We start from the raw sequence: 23139 nt of genomic DNA on the forward strand, positions 1-23139 counted from the left end.
TAACGTGTCAGTTATGGTTATGTTACCTGTCACAATGCTTTGGATCAGGTCCTCCATGTACTTCCGAGGGTAAGAGATAGGCCGGCTCATCATGCAGCGGCCCGCCAAGCCTCGTATCATCACTGGTGCTAGGGGAAATCTTAGAACTACATCAGAGTGGTTTAGGAGTGTGAAAGTGGCTTAGTCGGTAGGGAGTATTGTCTTGGTTTCAAGACCAGAAGGTTGCAGGTTTGAGGCCAGTTAAGGACTGCTATGAACCCAAACAAAAAGAAATCAGAGGACCTAACAAAGAATATGTGAAAATCCAGATTGAAGGATTCCCAGCAAACCTTTCTGATACCGTGCCATTTATTTATGGTACAGTATTTAAAATGGAACTCACTTAACACCTAGTTACATTTCTCTGAAGGTGATTTGGAGGCTTGCCGGCTGAGCTGTGTGGGTTTGGTTTTGAAACGCTTATCCTAGTGTTGACAGAAGACACTGGAGTTGATCTGGTGTCAACTCCAAATTTTAGACCGCCCTCAGACAACAATATTCCTTTGGTCTGGTATCTGCCAACAGGCTATGACAGGTTCTAATGAGGGGAGACTGGTAACTTTTGAAGGCAGTTGCTACAAGTGTTCAATGGCAACACCAAGCACATAAAATATTTCAAAATCAACTCAGCAATTCCTGCTGTGACATAGAGCAGTAGTAGTTCCTGAAAGTTTGATAGAGATTGATTCGAAATTGTGATCTACCAAGGAACATCTACGTATTATTTAAAAGTTGAACTCCTACCTCAAGTATTTTGCATCAGGTCTCGATTCCTCATGCTATCGTACGTCAATCAGGAGTAAACATTCCTTCCACTTATTTTGCACCCCCTTTAAGTGTATTGAGCTTGGGTGGTACTTATGAGGGTACTTGACTAAAGACCACTGGTGGGCCTGGACACCAGATTGGGTGTCCAAGCCCACACTGATCGCAAAGAGGCACAGCAGACTTCTTAGATTAGCATCAATCCCTGAAGGCTATTAAAAAGTCATTTGTCTCAATACAAATGGCAGCCCGTCATACCCAGGCCAAGTGTTGTCTGTTTTATTTTAACCCTCAAGATTCTTCTTGAAGACCAACAGTAGGCACAAACCGTCCGTTTGTCTTCAAAATGTACCAACCTGACACCTGACGGTACCGATCTCTCTCACTTCAGAACTGTTTGTGGGTCATACATACCTACTTGTCTACCTGTCGGGCAATCATACTTGCCCCTTTTTACCCCGGATCAAGCTACCTCCATGTCCACGACACACCTACCAACCCGTCTTATCATTTGACCAATGGACTATCTGTGTATCCCCACACCTGTCCCACCACCTACCTACCTGCCTTTCCATAACCTTCAGGTTTTACCATTCATCTTCCATCCTGCTTACCTGTTCATTAATTCTATGAACTGCTCCATCTTTTTTATCCAATCATTATTCTCTACCCACCTGAGTAAGCTTGTTGTTTCCCAGATACATCCAATGGTCCAAGCTACATATCTTCTGTCAATCCCTACCAAAAACCAAGCACCTGGTTGTCCGTCAGACTTGTTTGTCTCTGTCTGGCCTACCTACCTACCTCTCCTCAGTTTGAGGGTCCTACCCTTCATACATTTCCGTGTACCAACAGGAACATGCACCATCCTTGCTGGTCTGTACCCCTCCCTCACCTACTTACCCATTTATCTGTTTATTCATTTATCAGACAAGGCCCCTCCCTATCTGCTAATCCTTCTGTAGTTCGTACCTACCTTCCTACTTAACGAATCTTGCGACCAACCTTTGTATGCACATCTATCTGTGCTTAGTCCATCCTCCCTATTTACTCTTATCTATCCATCGATCTTTCTGGCTTCAATTCGTTGTGACGGTGACCAATGATAGTCCAGGAGGAGTGTGAGACGGATGGACAGAGCAGAGGGAGAGCGTGACGGATCACAGCAGTTAGAGGAGAAGAAAAGAAGATAAGGGGAAAGACAAAGGGATGGCGAGAGTATCAGAGAGCGGGCGGGTTGGAGCGTGCTGGACGGGCCCCAGCGGAGTCATCGATCCAGGCTGGTCTTACATCAGAGACAGGAAACCTGAGCCGCATGCTTCATCACCTTCCCTACGGAGTCCTCGCTCTGCTCTCTCTCTCCTTTTCTTCATCCCTCCTGGCGACCGTCTTCTTTTCGCAGACCGACCCTCGCCACGTTTCTCTGCTGCTGTCCAGAACCTGTCAGCTGCTGCTACAAGATGCTGTCAATTCATCATCTCCGGCTACTCGGGCCGAAGACCGGCTGCACCCCTACGCTAAGTGCACACTGCCGCTCATTCATTATGCTGCCTCTGCATGTGTGTGCAGTTGTGGCTTTCTTTGTGCATACATCAGTGTGTCTATTATGCACAAGTTGCCCCAATACTATGAAAGGGGGGGGGGGGGGGGGGTAGCATGGAGGCCAGCGACTTGGGGGTAACAAGGTTAGCTTATCAAATTTGTTTTGGCGTCACCGTCTCCTGTGCAAAACAGTGCATCCCGTCACTCCTCCTACTCTCCCAATTGCTCGACCCTCATTTCTCACCCAACTCAATCTAAAATATCTGTGTTAAGATTAGAAAACCTCCAGTGGGACAGCTGGGGTGTTTGCTTATATAAACGCCTCGCTACTAGACTACATTTACAATACTTTTCAAAAGATGCTACCGTTTATGGGTTATAATTGGCCACCATAAACAGTGGAATGTGAATGCACCTAGATTTACATTTGTTTTCCACAATACATTTGCTTCTGAAATGAGCCAAAGTATACTAATTATGAGATGCAACAATGATCTGACTAAGAATATTATTGTTTGACTTTAAACGTATTTTACATAACCATCTTATGCTACATGACATTAACCTAAGCTAATACATTTACAAGTTAACACTACAGTACTTGTTCCCAGTTAGGTTATAATTTTGCTACCATAATGTTTAAGATGATTTAAGATTTACACTTAAAGTGAGAAATTTGTATGGAGAATTTTAGCATTTCTGCTTTTAAATACCCAGGGAAACCCCCATTCAGATCCATTCTTGTCTTCCATGGCGACTCTCAGACCACACACAGACACACTCTCAGCTTTCAGGAGGAGACGGCAGCCAAACTAAGAACCCAAACAGGACAAACATGCCTCTTTCCACAACGCACACACTTTATCGATTTGCACTGTTGATATCATACTCTCCCATGAACGCACTTTCTGACTCGCACATCGCCGCCATCGGGTCTTCAAATCTAAACGTTTTACAGTCTTAACTGAGACAAATCCTCTAGAATTCCCCACTTTGTTCTTTGTGTCCTGCATGTCCGCGATCCAGATCAATGCTGGATGGAATTCCCTAAAGAGGCCGGGATGGAAGCAAAAACGACGTTTTTTTTTTTTTATATGAATAATAAATAAAATATGAACAGCAGCCTGTTAGCGCAAATTGATCAATCCAATGATTTGTTGGTTTCAACTGGGCCGCTTGGAAAAAACTCCTGCATCATGACATTCCAAAATTGGTTATACAGACTTTTAGAACATTACCAAACTGACCGCTACAAGCTTCACAGATAGTTGTTCCCCCTTTCCTCATCTCAGCATCTTCATAGAAGATCTTGCACGCCCCCCCCACACACACACCACCAGAGAGTGAGTAAATGGTCATTATGGTCAATATCTATTTCCTGTGGTGTCAGGTTTCAGAATAATGTCCATATTGAACCAATGTTTCAGCAGACTCCCATCACACTTTTCCTCCCACTCCGCCATCCACTGTCTCCAAAGGAGAGAAAATCCCTACAAATGCGATTAAACAAACGATTTTTGGCCAAGCCATCGATCATCCATCTCGCTCTGGCAGCCTAACTGGGAGATCCTAACAGCGCAGGCGGGGCATCTGAGATGGGAATGTGCCTTTAATCTGGTTTGTGATTCCTGTTTATCCTGCACAGATCAGCAGTGTTAACTTAATAGGTGGAAACTCTCCATCTCGGTGCTGCTCGGAGTTGAAGAAAATGGACCCTGACACCTGAGTCATTGATGTTCGTGCTAAGTTTGTGAATTTTACAAGAAGGTTAGACTCAAGTACTGAGAGTCCAGGAGGCTTTCTGATTCAGAATCAGTGTAAATGTATTGTTGTGATGGTGACGTTTTGTTTCTGGAGAATTTAATTTTATCAAGCAACTCATTCACAAGCAGCGTAGTTAGCGCCATTGCAAGAACGTGCTAGCGATTTCCCGCTTTCTACCCTCAGGGATTCTCCGCATTACAACAGAGCAGCTCATGTAAAATACATTTTACATCTGTAAACTGAGTTATTGCTCTTATGGGAAGCAAAAAGGCCAGACGTGATGCCAAGCGTTTGTGAGCGCAATCAATGTTTGGTTTGTGCTAAAAGCACCAATTGGAGGAGGGGCCACCTACTTAAAAGCTTGCACTTTTATGACTTAATCAATTTATTGGTGTACTGCTCATTCTGTTTAAGCCAATAAATGGCAGAATTACTCTAAAATACTACTTAGCCCTCTGGGCAGCCATGTTTATGAAGCGGTTCACAGTGGGTGAGCATGGACATATGAGGGAGAGACAAAATGGCCACTGATATTGGTCAGAATCTCAATTTATATGTCTGGACCTGAAGAAATATTACACCAGGGACAGAAAAAGGGAATCTAAGGAATGATGAGCGACGAAATTGGCGTACCTGCTAAATATCACGGTTCTAGTCTACTTTAAGCTAGCAATAGCAAGTCATTTTATGTTGACTTTAAGCTAGCAAGTCATTTTATTTTTTACCGACAATTTTTTTGTTTTATAAAAACAAGGCATTTGAAGTGGGGTATTTTTTTGTATCGCCATTTTAAAGTAGGTTTTGAGATTTCCCCTGCATAAATCACAATCTCTGTCAAACATGCCCACACAAAACACAGACCCACACACACACACACTCAAGACATTTACTTTCAGCTGGTTTCATTTTCACCTTTTTACACTCATCCTCTTTCTCGTATATTGCGACATAGGGAGTGTCAGGTGAGGCCTGGTTATTTCAGGCATAATTGAGAGATTGATGCCCCGCCAGAAACCTGGCACCTTGACAGGCCTCTTAGCCTTCCACGCACACTTCCTCCCAAACGGGCGTGAGCCAGACATGTTGACGGCTTGCTGAAACAAAAAGAGCCAACCGACATTTTGAGGAAGATGAGGATGACACCGGAGGTCATAGGGAAGCGAAAGGTTACCTGTTACCTTCCTGAAACTACGAAAGAAAGAGCTCATCCTTGATCGGGTTGGAAGAATGGGAAGCATCAGTATGAACTAATGGGCCTATTTGTGTCTTGAGGAGAATGCGGCCGTAACCTGAACCTCACTTGCAGACACTTCTTACAACATCAGCAAGGAGCACAAAAGTCCAGTGGAGCATGAACGGGTCGGCGCCCTTAAAACTTTAAAGTCATTTTCCCATGCCGAGGTCAGTGGCCGATGATGTCTCAATGACACTCTCACAATTATGCATTACTATATTTAAAAGCCGACAAGAATAGAAAAAAAAACAATTATCGACTGATATGAAATATTTATATCATGCTACACTTTTCAACCAAAAATGAAAACCAAGCAGACTTTTAAATTTATTATAACCAAACAAATAACAAATGAATAAATAAAATAAAATACTCGATTCCAATGTGACTATCGGTTCGATATCTGCCAAAAGACTTTATAATCAGTCTACATAAAAAATCTCTAATATTAGCACTCAAGTTCATGCAGTCCATACCATCCCAAGTGATCAAAACATTTCATATTAAAAAAATAAAATAAAAGTATGTTTCATTCCTGCTTATACCGTATCGCATCGACATATGTATTGGACATAACTCTAGGCTACAATATTTATATTGTATGGTAGTGAAAAAAAATATATCGGTTTTGAGTTTAAATCTGGCATATAATGAACAAAATATCCATCAACACAATCACAGCATCACAATCATTTTGTAGGCTGCTGATTGGAGATTTTGTTCTGTCCTAAATCCTAAACTTCCTTCTGCATTTTCCCTTCCTGTTGTACGTAATGGAATGTTCCTTACACGTGTCTTGAATTGCAGTTCTTAAAAGTTGAGGGCTTTCAGTCACACTAACACTATTTTCTTAATTGTAATATATGGCATCTCTTACTCCAGTTAAACGAAAAGCTTTAATGTTCTCCTCCGACAAGGCACCAAGTGTGACAACTCCTCTCCCACAACTGCATCATCCAAATCCACGGCGAGATACTCATCGGTGACTAGATGGGCAGCTGAAATTACCAATTAGTTTGCCAATTGGCTGCAGCCGATTCGATTGGTTTGTAATTAATTCTAGTTACTGGCCCGTGGAGCAGGACGGATGGCGCCATGTCTTTGTCCTACTGACACACTATCCTGCCGATCTGGGCCTCGAGGGGGAGGCAGTGCACATCAATCCATGGCCCCGCAGTTACTGAGCTCTGTGCGTGCACACACACACACACACACACACACACACACACACACACACACACGGAAAGACAACACAGAAAGAGGCTGCTCCCCTTCACACAGTCCGACACACAATATCTCTCACACACTCCGACACAAAAACCCTCGCAGACGGACCCCGTGGAGCAGAGCTGATTTACAGTAGATGAAACTTCCACAGTCTGAGATGGTGCTGACTACAACGTTGAATCCTGTTTGTGTGTGTGCGCAGGTATGTGAAGGAACCTTAATAAACATACTGTACTAATAATCTGAAGTGAAACATGAAATTTCAGGAAGTTGGCTAACTTCTGATTTGATTTCTACAATACTAGAAATTAGTCAAAAATATCAACATAAAACCTTCTTTTGACATCCTTTTATTGTGTAGATCACAGGTGTCAAAGTCAAGGCCCGGGGGTCAGGTACGGCCCGCCAAATCAATTTAGGTGGACCGCAAAGACAAATTGTGCATCAAATTCATGTCAATTCCAAAATTTCAAATTGTTTTCACTTAGAGATATTGTTAGCAATTTTTATTACATTCATTTTTTTAAATAATTTTTATTTTTTAATATTTGATTTGATTTAAATATTTCAGTTTTAAATATTTTAACAGTTTTTATTAGTCTCTATTTTGAAAACTAGTTATAGTATAGTATATATACAATATTATTAACATTTATACATTTATTTGGGTTGACAATTTTAATGGCCCTTTGAGGCAAACTATAACTATGATGCGGCCCGCGACAAAAATAAATTAGACATATTTACACTGTAGATATTTTCTATAGCACCAATCCTCATTAAACAGATCTGGATCTTGCTGACTTTGGGCAAATTTTCAAATCCAAACATTTATTCAACATTTATTCATTAATGGCTCACAAAACAAAGATGGTCTTTCATCTTACTGAATTTCTACATTTTACTGCAAGCGTGTCTTTGCCACTTATATTTGTCCGTGTGCGCGTGTGTGTGTGCGTGCATGTGTGTGCATGTGTGTCTGAAGGTCACAGCTTCCACAGCCAGAAAAGTAAGAGGTAAAGTGGAATGAAACAAATCGATGTTCCAGATAAAAATACACTGCACCTCAGCCATTGTCTTTTATAAATACACACATGAACACACGCACACATTCACACACACTCAGCAAATGACTCGTCGGTCACTGCAAGCCTTTTAATGAAAGCGATATGAAAGAGGAGGCCGAAACGGTGGCTGCCGGCTTTTAGGATATAACGACGGTGTAATGGAAGACCATTAAAAGATCATAACAGCTTCAAAGGAGGAGGTTGCTATTGTTGCTCCGACTTCAACTTCCCGCAATCAAGGCGGCGATTACGCTCGATATAGAAACAGGCCAGGTTGGAAGGTAAAGTTACTCCTGTTCCATTGGTTGGCACCAGTAAGTAAATCAAGCGTGATGATAATTTATGATTCGTGACAGTGGTCATTGGATCTTGATGGATGAGGATTAACGAGAAACAAATTTTTCATGCCGGCTGATTTGAGGTACCAACATTAAATCGTGGCAGTGAAGTAAACTCAATTCAACAATATTAAAATGTATTTAAATATAAAAAAAAATTATGTTGTCTGAAAAATGTAACTGCACTTTAACAACAAATCAGACGACAATCAATCCCAAGTCTCAAACCAGCTGATCTTCTCTCGACAACACATAATAGCAAAGCTTAGCGATCCGCGCATGCTCCATAACAATAAAAGAATAAAAGAATCAATAGCGTCTTGTCCTGACAAGAGTCAAGCGCAGCCGAGGTTAAATACATCGCATCAAACACTCCGCTTGATGTCAATGCGATGTCCCCGTTCCATAGGAAGGCAGTGGAGCTTGCCAAACATAGCGGGAGAGGACAGAGACAGGAGGAGGTTCGGGGGCGCTGGGGGCACGCCTCAGGCAAAACCTCCGTCAGATATTGTTTGTGTTTAGTAGCTGGGGTCCATGCAGAATTGATGAAGGCTCTCAGGAAGGCTTCTATCGTCGGACGAGGGGAGGCTGAGTGAGTGAGGTGAATCAGAGCATGGCAAAAGTGCATCTCAAAAGTGTTTATGAAGAGGCATCCATTAGCTCCAGACACTCCCTCCGTGTGCTCGCTATGCAGGTGGATGCGTGTAGGAAGGCGATCAAACAATATGGGGGGAAAGGCCGAGGAATCATGGAAAGATAGAACTGTAGATACATGTACAGTATATTTAGTCTGTCACGAAGCAGGCACTGATGCTAGGCCCAAGGTGTTATAAAGATTAAATGTTAATTCATAAATACATTTTAAAAAAGGATCTAAATGCATATATGGGTAAAGAATATACATATATTAGGACTGCAGGGTTAGGATGTTCTTCATAGCAAGGCTCATTTCAGTTTTTAGTCCTCAAAGGATTATTTATGAAAGAACATGATGCAATTCAAAACGGGTCACATTGTGGTATAGTGGTTAGCACGTCTGCTTCACAGTCGATTTGGTTTGAAATCTTGTCTGAGATGTTCCTGTGGGGAGTTTTCATGTTCTCTTCATGCTTGTCAACTGTAATTGCCTACAAATCCCGCAAGATGATGACTACTTTTGTCTAAATGTAGCTCAACTCACCTCAGCACCAAGATGCCACCAGAGGGCACCAAAGCAATATTAATATTGTGCTTTATAAAAGCAGAGTAATCACAATTAGAATTGATCTCCTCAGTAAGCCACAATCGTGGATAAATTGTGATAATATTCCTATTGTTACAATCTGTCTACATGTGTTGCTCCACCATTTGTGTTCAAATATCCATTCATGAAATGACTAACACTTAGATGCCGCTGCTATTATTAGCCCATCAACCCAATCCCACTTGCTTTTTTCCCATTAGACTTCATTTTTTATTTCAAACAAATTGAAAATCATCCTGGAAAGGATTGTGTTCACCTTTTAAAGTTCTACTGTAATTGATCAAGAGCCGCCTTCCATATAGAGACAATGTGCAGGCAGACAGTATACACACAGACACACACACACATTTGCACACTCACAGCTGCCCTTTTTCCACATCCTGGGCTGTGTGCAGTCTAACCACAATCCTGCCTCCCTCCAGTGCTGACCGCAAAGCAGTCAACAGAGGCACACTGGGCCTTATCCTGCATGACACGCCGGTCGATAATCATGCACGCCGCCACGCAGCCCAACACCAGTGTAACGCCGATACCTGGGGGCCGGCAGCGCCTGCATAAACAAACACGCCTGCCTGGAGCCACACGCACGCTTACAGTAATTAATCGTCGGGAAATAGAGATTAGACGGAGATTCAGAGTATTTGCTTCCTTCCGATTGCAAGGTTCAAGTGATTCGCTTGCCTGGATTGGCGTGTTTTAGAGATAACAGAGAAAAAGGACGCTTGGAAAAACAGCGGTTGACATTATCATCCAAGCAATAAGCTTTTCCTGACAATGACATGACCTGACATGACACTGTCAAGATTCAGCCTGCATGAAGAAGACAAAATATTCTGCTTCGTGTACATCCTACCAACTTTTCTGTTGATGTTATGAACAAATCATTATTAATCACCTGCTGCAATTTGTTGATAATGCAAAATGTGTTAAATATGACAAATTTAACTACTGTTGGTAAGGATTAATATCCTTACATCATTATTGCATTGTACCACACAATGCATTCTATAAATGGGAAAGGAAGGTTGAACCATTTATTTACAGTTGAACGCTATTCACAGTGAGTATAGGGACCATCAATACCAAAAATCTATTGAAATGCTTTAAAAATGTTATTTTATCCGTTCGAGTTTTTTTTTTATCAATCAGTCAATTAATCAATCAATTTTCTTCTGTCAAAAATTTGCATCAGCCTAATCTAACTTGTGTCAGGCCCTACTAGTTATATCGTGCTACATTTTTATGAAGTATATTTTAAATGCTGCTTGCACCACAGGTTCAGTGCAGTTGAAGTCTTTGGTGCAAAAAACATTGATAAAAAGGCCTTTATTGTGTGAGAGAAAACATATGTACCTGCACGTTACGATGTTTACTTTGAGTTTAGAGATAAGGAATGTGAGTAAATCACAAACATGGACATCCATTTTCTAAAGCAGTAAGAGTGAGCTGGAGACTATCGCGGCTGACTTTGGCCGAGAGGTGGTGTGTGTGAGATGGACATGCAGCTTGGTGATAATTCTGTCAGAAGGCCTCATCAAGTTGGAGTGAGACTGAGCAGAAAACAACAGGAATGCGCACTGAGAGTAAAAAGTGAACAGCAGGAGGATGAAACTGCTGGAGAATTACCAAAACTCAACACCACCACCTGCGGTTCAAGTACAGTACTGCTTTTGAATAGATAAATGATGTTGCAGGTGGCAAAATTAAAATTAAATTTAAAGTAATTATTTATTAAAATTAAATCAAAATTCAGTCACTTCATAAGAACTAACCGTTTTAACCCTTCTAAACTGACGATTTTTCAAATATATTTTGTAACATGAATATGATCTGACAATGGTTGTATTGTGTAAGGTTAAGCTATTACATTTTAGGAATACAAAAATGCATGTCACTTTTGGAAAAATCTCAATTAATACTACTGCAAGGGCAAAAAAAAATACATAGTTTAAATGTAAGCTCTAAACAATTTATAAAATGCATAAATTGGATACTTTGAAGTTAATCAAAAGGTTTTGTGAATGGGAAATCACAGGCCACATTTCACTTTCACACACAAAGCACATCCAAAAGAAATCAATTATTACTCATTGAAGAGAAACAACAAAGCAAAGTGTGTGTGTCTGTGTGTGTGGAGGAGAGCCACACCTCACGGCCACGTGTGGTGTGACCCTCAACAGGGCCCACTCAAACCCCCCTCATGGATCACCCGGATCACAGAAGTGAAGCCAAGCAGAAATTTTGTCCTCTGTCAGATGGATGACTCCATTTAGAAAATTAGCAAAGCTTACCATACTGCCTTTACAACACACTCACAGACACACACACACACAAATTGTGCATATAGGCACACCAGCGAGCTGCATGAGGTGGGAAAGGCCTGGTCACCTGAGACTTTTCACATGCGCAAACATGAAGATGCTGGAGAGCAACCAGTAGAGGGGAAAAGATGCCCAGGAGAGCATAGAAAAACAGTATCGCCTACCAGGCAAAGAACATACACTGGCATGTGGTAAGGTAAGTGCTTTTTCATGGACCTTGAATGCATCACTATGAGGTACCATAGTAGTAGCCCATCAACAGCAAAAATTTATACAACCAACAAGTCCTATATATTAACTATTTGTACGGCAGCAAGTCAACCCAAATATTTTCTTTGTAATAATATTTTCTGTTCATCCCGAGTCGAAACACAGTGTTCTGATTAATGTTTTGTTTGTGGAATATGAATTAAATAGGCAAAATCCACCTGTTTTTATTTATCTTAGGATTTTGCCACTTCACGGCTCATCAGTTTTATGAAGCTGGGCCGTGATTGGTTGTGGCAATTGTGATGTCATTTTTAGGCGACAGCAAATGGCAAAATGGCCGCCTTCTGAGATGGATAAAAACGGTTGCATTTTGTTGCCTAACTTACACAAACCGGGACACTTACAACATATTATTGTAAAGAACTTTTTTAGCTTGACTTCTGCTTTATCAATGCCATGTCAGTTCACAAAACAGAGTCTGTTGTCGACATTTAGTGCTATCAGACAAAAAAAAAGGTATTTCCGTGTCGGTTTTCGTGCGGCAAAAGCAAAACCATGGGAATGAAAGTGATTAATGCTGCTCCTCTCAGCACTAATACTGAGGATTAAGGCTAATAAATGTTTCATTTGAGGCCGAGCTCGGATCAAAGGTGAGAAAGGCCCTCGGGCTTGCTCTCCCCTTCCTCCTCCTCCTTCAGCTGTTGCCTTCAGCTGTATTCTGACAATGAGTACAGATGGTCTCAGCAGCAAGTAGCACATCATTAGACCATCTTTCAACTTTTTAGCAGGTTCTCACTCATACGGCCAAGGTTGCGATAAGGCTATTCTGTTCAAATGTAACTTTCTAATCCAAACATTTCTGCTTGTGTACATTTTTTTTCCGCCAATTTCATTAGTTTTTAATTTGATGCCTGCCCCAGGTCCCAAAAGAGTTGTTTACCACTGTGTTCCATCAGCTTTCTTTTCACCAACATGTATCGTATTTTCCGCACCATAAGGCGCACCTAAAAACCTCCAATTTTCTCAAAAGCCGACAGTGCGGCTTATAATCAGGTGCGCCTTATACATGGACCAATATTGAGCCACTACAGCAGGTGTGTCCAAAGTCTGGCCCGCGGGACAAACGTATATATCTTATATATGGACAAAGTTTTAAAATGGGCCATTCATTGAAGGTGCGCCTTATAATCCAGTGCGCCTTATAGTGCGGAAAATACGGTAATAAACATTTGTTAACTGAGCACACTATACTTTATAGGAATACTTTATAGGTTGAAAAGGATTTGCAAGTCATTGCATTCTGTTTTTATGTCTTTTATGTCCCAAATTCATCGCAATTGGTGTTTGTACATAGTAGATAGTGGATATGCATTTAACTCCACACACACACAAATTCATTTGCACATTTGCAAAAACACATTAAAAGCCCACACGCACAATCGCACATACGCAGAGTCAATATTACGATAAGACAGTCCTGCTGTGGAGGCTAATATGTAAACTCAAATACGTCAGTTGCGGCAGAATTGCCACTCTGGTTGAGGTAAATGGGCTGTATGATTGTGCGTGCATGTGTGTGCGTGTTACTTTATCTGGGGAGGGTTTGAGGGGGTCTTCTATACAGCAGTGGTTGGGTAATGGAAAGGTCATCTATCCAATTCTCCAGGTGGGGGGGCTGCTCTGACACGGCTCGTTTGTCACAGTTCAATAACTGCCACTCCAGGGAGTGTGAGGGGGGATACAACTGTAAAGTGTGTGCGTTTGTGTGTGTGTTTGCGCACTAAGGCCCTGCTTGGGTGCACAGCTGATTCCCAAAGCTTGTCCCTTCCATTAGAGGCCTCAAACGGGGTCACGGCAACGGGCAACAAGTCACAACTTTCCACACGGAAAACTGACAAGATGACTCGTCGGGCCTGTGTGGACAAGCTTAGCCTAAAATGGTGGACATGTGCTTTAAACACAGTGTTGGTTCAACAATAGAGTGAAACGGCCAAAATCAGACAGAAGTTTCAGGATGAAACTTGGTGATTTGTCTACTCACTATGCCACCTTGTGATTGGCTGACGACCGAAAAAGAGAAATTCGTACTTCTACTTTTGCTTTTTATTTAACATGTCTTGTGCATCCTTCAGAATTTCACTCTGAGCCATCAAGCATCTGCTGAGGCACTCTGCTTTCTTCCATTTGAAAATCAATGGAAGCCTTCAGTGTTCTCTGTGACGTATCAACATGTGGCCCCCCACAGAGGTGCCCCAGGCACAAGGTGCTGCTCATCCAAACTGGATGCACTGATTTGGGATTTTGCTTCCAAACCTCCCACACTGTCAACTTCAAACTTAACCACTGATGGGGAAAGTTCATACTCAGGTCTGTGTCTCCCTCTTGCGGCCATCACAAAAACTAGCAGCGCGTGGAAAAAAAGGTGGTGTTTCGATAATCATGGACCAGGGGATTTGTCTTTGTGAGTGAAGAGAAGGTCAATGAACCAGGACACAGTGATGGGTGGCTCAATGCCACGAGATATTTGCCTTTTCCACAGCAATGGAAAACATACCACACCAAAGCAAAGCTAAGCCAAACTGTCAATATGCAGTCAAAAAGCAGCAACAAAAAAACTTCTCATTATAAGTGTACTATAAAAAGTGTACTTTTTTTTCCCAATCTAGAACTGCTGCAAATTGCTTTTATCACACTGACTCTTATTGTGATTAACACGGGTCAGCAAACCACTTTCAGTGTCAACATTATCTGCTTAACAAACGTTAATATTTGCACAAAATGCAAACAGTGGGTATTGAAAGAGGCCAAACATGGCTAACACGTGATCAGTGACATCATGGGATAGAAGCGCTTCCTCATTCAAAATGACTAAGTGCTGCTAGTCGGGGAGTTGTATTGACCAAAAGCCCAGTGACCTTAAATCATCAAACTCGTGGCTGCACAATATTTTCATTGTTTGAGAGAAGCTTCAAGGGAAATCTTAAGGAACTACAAGATGACACGTTTAATGTTTAGAGATGCTTTTTGGGTAAGTCACTTGTGGTGTATTTTAATTCATGATTTTTAAAACTAAAATTAAAGAAAAGACACACACAACATGTGCTAAAAATAGCTCATGGGTGATTGGACATTGCAATTTCCACAGAATGTTTTAAAAGTGATGATTTGAAAATGTAAGCACTTGTAGAGATTTAAGAAAGTCAGTAACTGTTGCATATGGATATTTATTGTTAAATCCTCGTTGATAATGATGATAAATTTGCATGATCGCATCTTTGTACATGAATATCATTCATTATTAACAATAAGGCTGCAACTAATTGTTATTATAATAACTGAATAATCTATTAATTATTTTATTCATTAATCAATTAATCATTTTTTTAAAGAATAAAACTAAGTTATTAATATCAGTGCTATCAATATATCAAAAACAAAACATTGTTCCAAACTGACATTGCATCATTTAAGTCAGGTCTAAAATATGTCAGAAAATGGACAAAAATGTTGGCCAATTTCAGAAGTAATATCCCAAAAGTTGTTCTTAGATTCCAAAACAGCTGCTAATGCCTAATGTGAACACTTTTGGCTTTTGTAGAACGCGGGCCATTTTTTTGACCATCCCTGGATTGAAATAACCTTTCTTGTCAAGCACTTAAACACAATTACAAGAACCGCTACAGATGACACTTTCGCGGTTACTCCAAAAGACAAGTTCTGCTTTTTTATCCAATGGCGGGTGTCGAATTCGCTTAAGGACATGTTGCAATAGCTGCTGAGCAATACTTATCATTGCATCGTCAACCGCACCCGATCTCTGCTCTTTGCAGGGCTCCGATTTTACCTGCCACGCTGGCTACGAAGCTTTGATGCAACGCCTGCGAGATGGAAGACAAATGTGCAAAGATGTGGAAGAGCTCTTAAGGATGAGGTGCATTCAACATCTGCAACATTGCAATGCTGTTCACAATCAATTCAAAAGTTTAGTCACAGAAGTCAATATGTAAATCGGGCAATATATTTGGCTCTTGTTTTAGATATCAAGTTGTGACTGTCTGTCCAAAAAGAAAAAAAAGATTGATGTGATAAAGTGCCACAAGTTTTTACTTTTGTTTTGTGCACAGGGCGTCAGCAGAAGAAAAATACGGGCGGGAATTGGTGAGCATAGCCCGCAAAGCTGGAGGACACGCAGAGATCAGGTACACATCTTGTTTACTCAATTAAAAAAAAAACTAAGCCACAATATAGTACTTAATAATCTCATCGTATAATATTTCCATACAGCACTCTAAAAGATTCCTTCGAGCAACTAAAATCACGTAAGTCCATCCCAAGTGGGAGATAAAGGCTTGAAACTCTGCAGTTGAGGAAACAGATAGCCTTGGTTGCAGAAATGGAGAACGTGGGAAACTTTCACATCCAACTGTCGGAAGCAATGAAAGAGGAGGTGAAAAAGGTGGAGGCCTTCCGAGAGCGGCAGAAAGAGCAGAAAAAAAAAGTACGTTTGCTTTGAGGGAATGAAGAAGGTCGCAGGTTCTCATCGCAGTGTTTTCCCTGATAGTTTGAAAGCATCATGGAGAAAGTGCAGAAGAAGAAAGTGTCCTTGTTTAGGAAAACCATGGAGGTAAGGAAAAGATGGCGACAAGAATTTTTCAACCAGAAACCAAAATTGCCTAAAACATCTTTTTGTCTCTACAATTCACAGTCGAAGAAAAACTACGAGGCAAGATGCAAAGAAGCGGACGAGGCAGAACAGACGTCAGAGAAGACTGCCCATGCAGCCAAAAATGGCGACAAGGTCATTTGCATGTGTGTTCATCAGAATTAGCATTTGAATTTTAGCAGCCTAATTGAAAAATTGACTTCATGCAAAACTGATAGCTAAAAGCAACAGAACTAATTTCATTGGAAATAATAGAAATGTATTAAATATAGAAATTAGGTAGGGATTGGCTTTCTGAAATCATTTGCTGTGTATTAAAGGAATTTTTTAGACAAATTTCATTTTTTTTTAATTTAATTTTGATAAACTTTTCTATGACATTTTAATTTGCACAATAAAAGTTTTGCTCTTTTTTTTTTATATATGTCTAATAGGCACGCCACAGGGCCAAGCAATGCAGACAGGCAGTGAGTGAAGCAGGTACAATACTGAGTCATCTTTTTTCCTGTGTTGTTGTTTTGTACAAACTGCATCGTCCACTATTTTGGCAGAGACCTTATACTTGACCAACATCGACCAACTGGAAAATGTTCGCCGGGACTGGGAGGAAACACACAGAAGCACGTGCGAGGTAACTGGACAAGTTTTACACATGGTCACAAACAGGAAGTCCATAGCAACTTCCTCTTTCTTGACACCACTTCGCCTCACGGGGGAAAATGCGAGTCATGTGCAGTGAATCAGCTAAAAGCGGAATAAATCTTGATGGCAAAAACATGGACGTGGTCTTGTAGGTGTTCCAGCAAATGGAGGCTGATCGCATCCACTTGCTCAGGTGCACCCTGTGGGACCACTGCAATCACATCTCCATGCAATGTGTCAAAGATGACGAGGCAAGCACAAATTCCATTTGTGGTAGCTTTTGTGTGCTAGCGAGAAGCTTCAACAGAAAACAAAATCCTTCAACTATTTAACTCCATCATGATCATCTCGTCAGTTCTGTGAGGAGGTAAGGAAGCACCTGGAACACTGTGACATCACCACCGACATCAACTGCTTCATTGAGATGAAAAGGACGGGTTGGCGTCCTCCAGGTAATTCCTCACACTTTTCCATCCCTTACTCTGTATCATCCAGTCGTGCATACACCTTAATCCCAATCTGCACTGAAGCAAACTTTTCTTGTTACAGATCCCATTGTGTTTGAAAGCTATTATCAGAAGGGGACCATGTCTGGGGATGGGAACGGCCTAGGACACTTCTCGGGGGGCAGAGAAGATCACATGAGGAGGACCTCGGATCCTCTCCTGGAAGCTTCAGTGAAGAGCAATGTTGTCAGTCGCCATTCAACAGTGCCCTCTAGTGGAGACGGTCAGTCTGATGATGTTTCCAGCAATGGCGTATTCAAAGGACAATTTTTTACTATCTTTGCTGCCTTTTTCTCTGCTACGTCTTCAGATGGGTCGTATGCATCCCTGCTGGGTCTCCAGCAGCCAATAGTGGACGAAGATTCCTACATTGCGCTTTACAGCTACAATGCACAGGTGCTATGCAAAACATGTATTCCATATCCTTGATATTTCATTTAAAGTTTTATGAACTAGTTTTTATGTCCTCACTAGTAAACATAATTCAGCACACTGAAATTGGAAAACATGCAATACGCGATATGGTTGTTGCATAATGCAATATTGATATTTTTGCTATATTTGACTTGCACCTGGAGAAAATACATCTTTGTCATGTAATTCAATAAATCATTCCCTAATTTAAATTAGTGTAGGTTGGGAAAAATAGCAACAGCGACATAATAGTGGAAGTTTTAGAATGTGGCATTTCTAAGTCATAGCTCTTATGTAAAAAAAACAACTTTAACCACTTTAATTCACTTCATAATTATTTCTTCCGCAACATTGTTTTTTTGTCCATCCTGTGTTCACGGGTCTAACAATAATTGGAGATGAACTCTCTCCTTAAACAGCTTTTGTTGTGTTTTATGCACATGCAAGCTTTGCACAGTGTTACCTTTTGCTTGTGTCGTCACTGGGCTTAGATCCGAACCGTATTTTGGGGCGAGCTGGCTGGAGTTGCATTTGGCTTGTTCAACCTCCGGTGAAACGCAGGCGAATGAACAGGATGATGAATTGCTTCCATCGCATTTCAGCAGCAGCTTTCTTCTGCACTTGCACGTTTGAGCGCGCCTCCCGCTAGTTTTCTCTTTTCCGGGTCCATCTCACACCCACGCCAATAGTTTACTCCGCCTCTTACGACAAAAAAAAAAAAACGTCAAATTAAATATCTTATTTGGTCCCATGAAATTCTGTTTATTTTATTTGACAGAAAACTTCCACAGGAAGTGCATTAAACCGATTGGCACCTGTTTTTTTTTAAATAATTCTTCACTATTTGCTAAACTAATGCTCACTGCCACCATACAGTATTTGTATCTCGAGTCTGTGCTCGCAAATCAAAGCAAACAGCTCGGATCTGCACAAGCCAGGTCACGCGTATCTCAAGGCACCACTACAGCATTAAAACTAGTTGTGTTGATGCTTGTTGTATGATCTCTTCAGGCGGAAGATGATCTGACAGTTCAAAGAGGTGATGTGGTTCAGGTCTTGGAGCGCGGTGAGGACGGCTGGTGGACCGTGGAGAGAAACGGCCAGGTGGGAATCGTGCCTGGGAACTATTTGGGCAAACTCTGAAAAGGCTTGCAGAAAGGGGCAGATGAAATGAAAATATTTAGGGGGAAAGGGGGGAAAGTCAACAGACACTGTAAATGTACATTTTGTTTCAATTTCAGGCAAATCTTATCTGTTACAGAATAAAATTGTTAATAAAGTTATATATAAAAGGAAACATTGTCAGCAGTTGCCATGGTGACCTAGTATTCCCTACTTTTAAAAAAGTTATTGTCTAATATTAGACCTAGAAATTATTATTTTAATTTATTTTTTCAGTGCCTCACCTCACAAATGAAAAAGAAAAGTCAAATTGAAATGTATGACTTTATTTGTTTCCTCTTCAAAGCTCCTCACAATTTGTTACCCTTTTTTTACAACTCCAGCAAAATATTTTGGGTTTCACATACCAGCTCCAAGTCAATGAAAACATCGCAAAATGTCACAGGAAAATAACTATATCGAAAAGAAGTCATTCCTACTAACAAATGAAAAAAAGATGAAACAAGGGAACGCTTAATACTGAGTCTACACTCACAACACTGTCAATCAAACTGGCTCACACTTTATATATTCACAGTGCTTCAACAGTGAAGCGGATTCAGAACTAAATATACACAGCATGAGAACTAAACAGGAAATATAAAGTATCTGCTTCACTGCTAAATCAAACTTTTTCAGGAAAAACAAAATGGTCCTGCCATGTTTTTTTTTTGTATCGCTGAATGTCTGGAGAATATTTGGCGAACGTTTGGACCTTCAATAAACCCTGACAAGAACACAACATTTGCTAGATTTAGATGACTAGGATGGGATTAAAAAAAACACAAAAAACATAGTATACACTGCCACTTCTCACACAATTTAGGAGTGTTTTGTACAAAATTAACATGTAGTGGTTGGGAGAATGGGCAATTTTCATCCTGCATTGAATTCATTATCATTGGCAGAAAACAGTAAAAGCGCTAAATTAAGGTTGAAATTCAGGGGGTTAAAAAGAAAAAAAAAATGCATTTCATCATTTGCAAAAGTGCACATTTGCCCCACAAATATTCAACCATGACTTAACATACAAGCGGGTGCTTTTTCCTCAGTTTTTTTTTTTTAAAAGTCATTCTGACTGAATGAGCTCATTTTTATTCTGAAAAAACAAATGCCGATAGCTAAATATACGCTGGCTATTTATAGCTTGTCACTGTCAAGAAAATAACATAAGAGCTTACAAAGCATGTCAATAATAAGAATAAATAGGTGGTTCCTCGTGTTCCCCGGGGACCACGTCGCCAGTGTCTGCTACTTTATTGGATTGTGCAATGTGCTTGAGCTTATATATCTCAGCTTAAATACAGAACTACAGTTTGAAATCTACCAGGACGTGGTGACGCTTGTCTTGAGAGGCGAGGCCCTCAAGCGTAGCTGTTAGTGGTGACCAGCAGCTCGTACGCCGGGTCGTGACTACGCCTGCAGAGCACCACGCAAGCGCACAGCATGCCCAGCATCTGGAGGCAAACACAGAAAGAGTAGGGCAACTTTGTTCTTTAGCTTTTATCCTTCGCACTAATACTTCAGATTCCTGACTTCCTCCTCACCTGTATAGATGCAAAGGTTAGCGCAGCCCAAATGACGTACATCATGATCTCCTTTAACTTCTTCACAACCAGAGCTTCACAACCCTGAAAGAAAACACAAACGTGTAAACAACTTGAAAAGGACTGTTATTTAAAAAAAAAAAAAAAAAGATGATTGGCGCTGTTGTGCACCTCTTGGTAGAGGTCCGCCGGCCGGGTGAGAGTGCCGGTGCAGTTGCTGATGTTGGGTTGGCAGCAGCTTACAGGGACGCTGTTGTTTTTCGACTCTTTGAACCAGCGAGTGTTCCTCCAGTCCGAGTAGTTGTGGATACCGCAGCAGTGAAGCTAAAACAACACGTAGGAAATGTTTTCACAGCCCAACTCTAAGACATTGACGTGCTTAAAAAAGCCAGCGTATAACTGTAACCATTTGCCTCCCTCCTAATAGGCTCCGCCCCTCCAGAACCATCATACTCCATACTAGGTCAGAGCTTAGAATTGACAATGACAAAAGTACTTTGTATCTTTTTTTTCCACCCCTCACCTGTCTCTGCACATAGTCGATGGCACGACTAGGAGCGTCCGTGTTGGTGCCGTTATACTCGTTGTATACCTTCTGGATGGAATGGTTCACCTCGTCTTCCACCTGGAATGCACATCAGCCCATTTAAAAAAAAAAATTCAAGTATTTTTGAATATTTCTGGATATTCACTTTTGGCAGCAGTTTTGGAATATTTTCATCAACTATATAGAAGCTTACTTTTGCTCTGTAGATGTAGCCGAGCACCACCACCACACACTCTGTAACAAACACCAGCAGCAAGATGGCAGCAAACTGAGTAGAGCAAAAAAAAAAAAAATTCATTATTGATCATGGCATTTGTCCTAACATGACCAGCAGGCGTGCACTCACGGTGGCCAGGCCGCAGGAGCTCTCGCGTATGGTGGCACAGCAGCCGATCAGACCGATGACAAAGAGGAGAGTGCCCACGGCGATGATGACGATTGCCGGGATCAGAGTGTACACATCTTCAAAGAAGTGGTCATAGTCGTCGTAGGTGATGAACACGTAGGCGCCGATGTAGCATAAAATGCCTGCCGCCGCCTACATAAAAATACAGACGTTTAACTCTCATATTCTCGTTACCAATTCATACACTCACTCAGATGAGATCAATGATTAACAAAACTGCTTTGCAAAAAAAATAGTTATTTCAAACCTTGTACTGTATTATTTGTTTCGTTTCTGCAATGTCAATCGAGAAATGAATTGATGATTTCAATAAATCATTTTTTTGTGGAAAAACAAACAAGCAGTTTGACAAGATAAAATCATTACATTAGGGATTATATACAATAAAACAATTTGACGTTTTAGAAACGATTTTACATACAGTAATTGTGACTTCATTAAATCGCGTAGCGATTTACGCAAAAACGCAGTGCACTGCTGCATCCTTAATAACGTCATAATGTTGAATTATTTCTACCGAGATCTTTAAATTAAACATTATTAACACCGCAAAGGTAGACTGTGTGGTGCAGGTAGCCAGTGTGTGTTTATATTATGGGATGCTGAGCTGCTAGCGTCATCCTAGCTTAAGCAGCACAGCAGGTCAACAGCTGTCACGTTACGTCACGGCAGATTCCAACGCAGTTTATTACCTCACGTCATATCATTCATATACTATAAAAATATGAATGATAACCTCAAATTCAGCTTCTCTACCAAAGCTAAAGTGAAAAGGCGCTCCTCTGTCGCAGTGCGCTAGCTTGCTAATACCATCGCTCCGTCCTCAAGGATGCCGCACATCGCTCAAATGTGCTCGAATTTGCTTACCCAAAATATGAGATTGAGGAAAACCAGGACGGTTTTCGATGACGTAATCCCGCACTGCCCCATTCTTTGCTCGATAGGAATGTAAATTCAAAGGAATGAATACAATAAATCACTCTTGTCTCTATGCGATGGAGAGAAAGCGATGCACCTGCTGCACTTTATTTTACTGTTTTGATAATAAAATGGCTTCGGCGGGCCCGCCCCACTGTGTGGAGTCTCAAGGTTTTGACCAATGAAAACAAGGCAGAGGGAGACACAAGTCACGTGATGCTTGACGTCACACCAAATAGGGCGAGACGTGCTATAATTTTAATATTAAGGTGGTTGATGATGTCACCAATATTTATGTATTTATTTATTTATTTATTTATTTATTTATTTATTTATTTATTTATAATTGTAGTAAGCTATTGAATAGATTTTTATAAGATATGAATGGTTTTTTCTCAATGCATTTTCTTTCCCTTTTTTTTCAGTGTCAAGAAATATACTAAATTATTCTTTAACATATGTCAATTCTTTGTTAAAAATCGACTTATTAAAAAAGACTGCTGGTGGTATAAAATTACCTCACTACCTACAGATCCTTGAATAAACAGAATTCAAATTGAAAGTGATTTTTTCAGTTCAAAGTTT

The 23139-nt window shown here is 40.9% G+C and overlaps 2 protein-coding genes and 1 long non-coding RNA gene across 6 annotated transcripts in view; 1 reads left to right on the forward strand and 2 right to left on the reverse strand.

The window, feature by feature from the left end:
* Window positions 1–18687, reverse strand: part of LOC148400822 (uncharacterized) — a 73593-nt gene extending 54906 nt beyond the window's left edge. For 2 of the 4 annotated variants that reach the window (XR_015857567.1, XR_015857568.1), the window contains exon 1: window positions 18439–18687. This is a non-coding gene — a long non-coding RNA (uncharacterized LOC148400822). The remainder of the gene's footprint in view (window positions 1–18438) is intronic. The other 2 variants (XR_015857565.1, XR_015857566.1) reach the window with 1 other exon arrangement.
* LOC148400823 (proline-serine-threonine phosphatase-interacting protein 1-like) lies at window positions 14628–19360 on the forward strand. Its single transcript, XM_088371376.1, has 14 exons — window positions 14628–14778; window positions 15581–15681; window positions 15875–15949; window positions 16035–16069; window positions 16142–16248; window positions 16312–16374; window positions 16456–16548; window positions 16848–16893; window positions 16965–17044; window positions 17208–17306; window positions 17411–17507; window positions 17605–17784; window positions 17872–17957; window positions 18987–19360. Exons 1-14 carry the CDS (start codon window positions 14746–14748, stop codon window positions 19116–19118), a joined length of 1227 nt encoding a protein of 408 aa, XP_088227502.1. The 5' UTR covers window positions 14628–14745; the 3' UTR covers window positions 19119–19360.
* Window positions 19361–19407: 47 nt separating this feature from the next.
* Window positions 19408–22697, reverse strand: LOC148400824 (tetraspanin-3). Its single transcript, XM_088371379.1, has 7 exons — window positions 22504–22697; window positions 21577–21768; window positions 21424–21498; window positions 21207–21308; window positions 20855–21007; window positions 20684–20767; window positions 19408–20593 (listed from the first exon to the last, which is right to left on the reverse strand). The coding sequence occupies exons 1-7, from the start codon at window positions 22564–22566 to the stop codon at window positions 20501–20503; spliced, it is 762 nt and encodes a 253-aa protein (XP_088227505.1). The 5' UTR covers window positions 22567–22697; the 3' UTR covers window positions 19408–20500.
* Between the last annotated feature and the right edge of the window lie 442 nt (window positions 22698–23139).

Source organism: Syngnathus floridae, chromosome 3, assembly GCF_059516105.1.
Source record: "Syngnathus floridae isolate MCC-2025c chromosome 3, RoL_Sflo_1.0, whole genome shotgun sequence".
In the NCBI taxonomy this organism is placed as follows: Eukaryota; Metazoa; Chordata; class Actinopteri; order Syngnathiformes; family Syngnathidae; genus Syngnathus; species Syngnathus floridae.

Coding starts and splice junctions, on each gene's coding strand:
- LOC148400823 (XM_088371376.1), top strand. CDS start 14,746: ATGACACGTTTAATGTTTAGAGATGCTTTTTGG. Junction 15,950..16,034: donor GGAGGACACGCAGAGATCAG/GTACACATCTTG, acceptor ATTTCCATACAG/CACTCTAAAAGATTCCTTCG. Junction 17,508..17,604: donor GACGGGTTGGCGTCCTCCAG/GTAATTCCTCAC, acceptor TTCTTGTTACAG/ATCCCATTGTGTTTGAAAGC.
- LOC148400824 (XM_088371379.1), bottom strand. CDS start 22,566: ATGGGGCAGTGCGGGATTACGTCATCGAAAACCGTCCTGGTTTTCCTC. Junction 21,499..21,576: donor GCTCCTGCGGCCTGGCCACC/GTGAGTGCACGC, acceptor TGCTCTACTCAG/TTTGCTGCCATCTTGCTGCT. Junction 20,594..20,683: donor TAACCTTTGCATCTATACAG/GTGAGGAGGAAG, acceptor GTTTGCCTCCAG/ATGCTGGGCATGCTGTGCGC.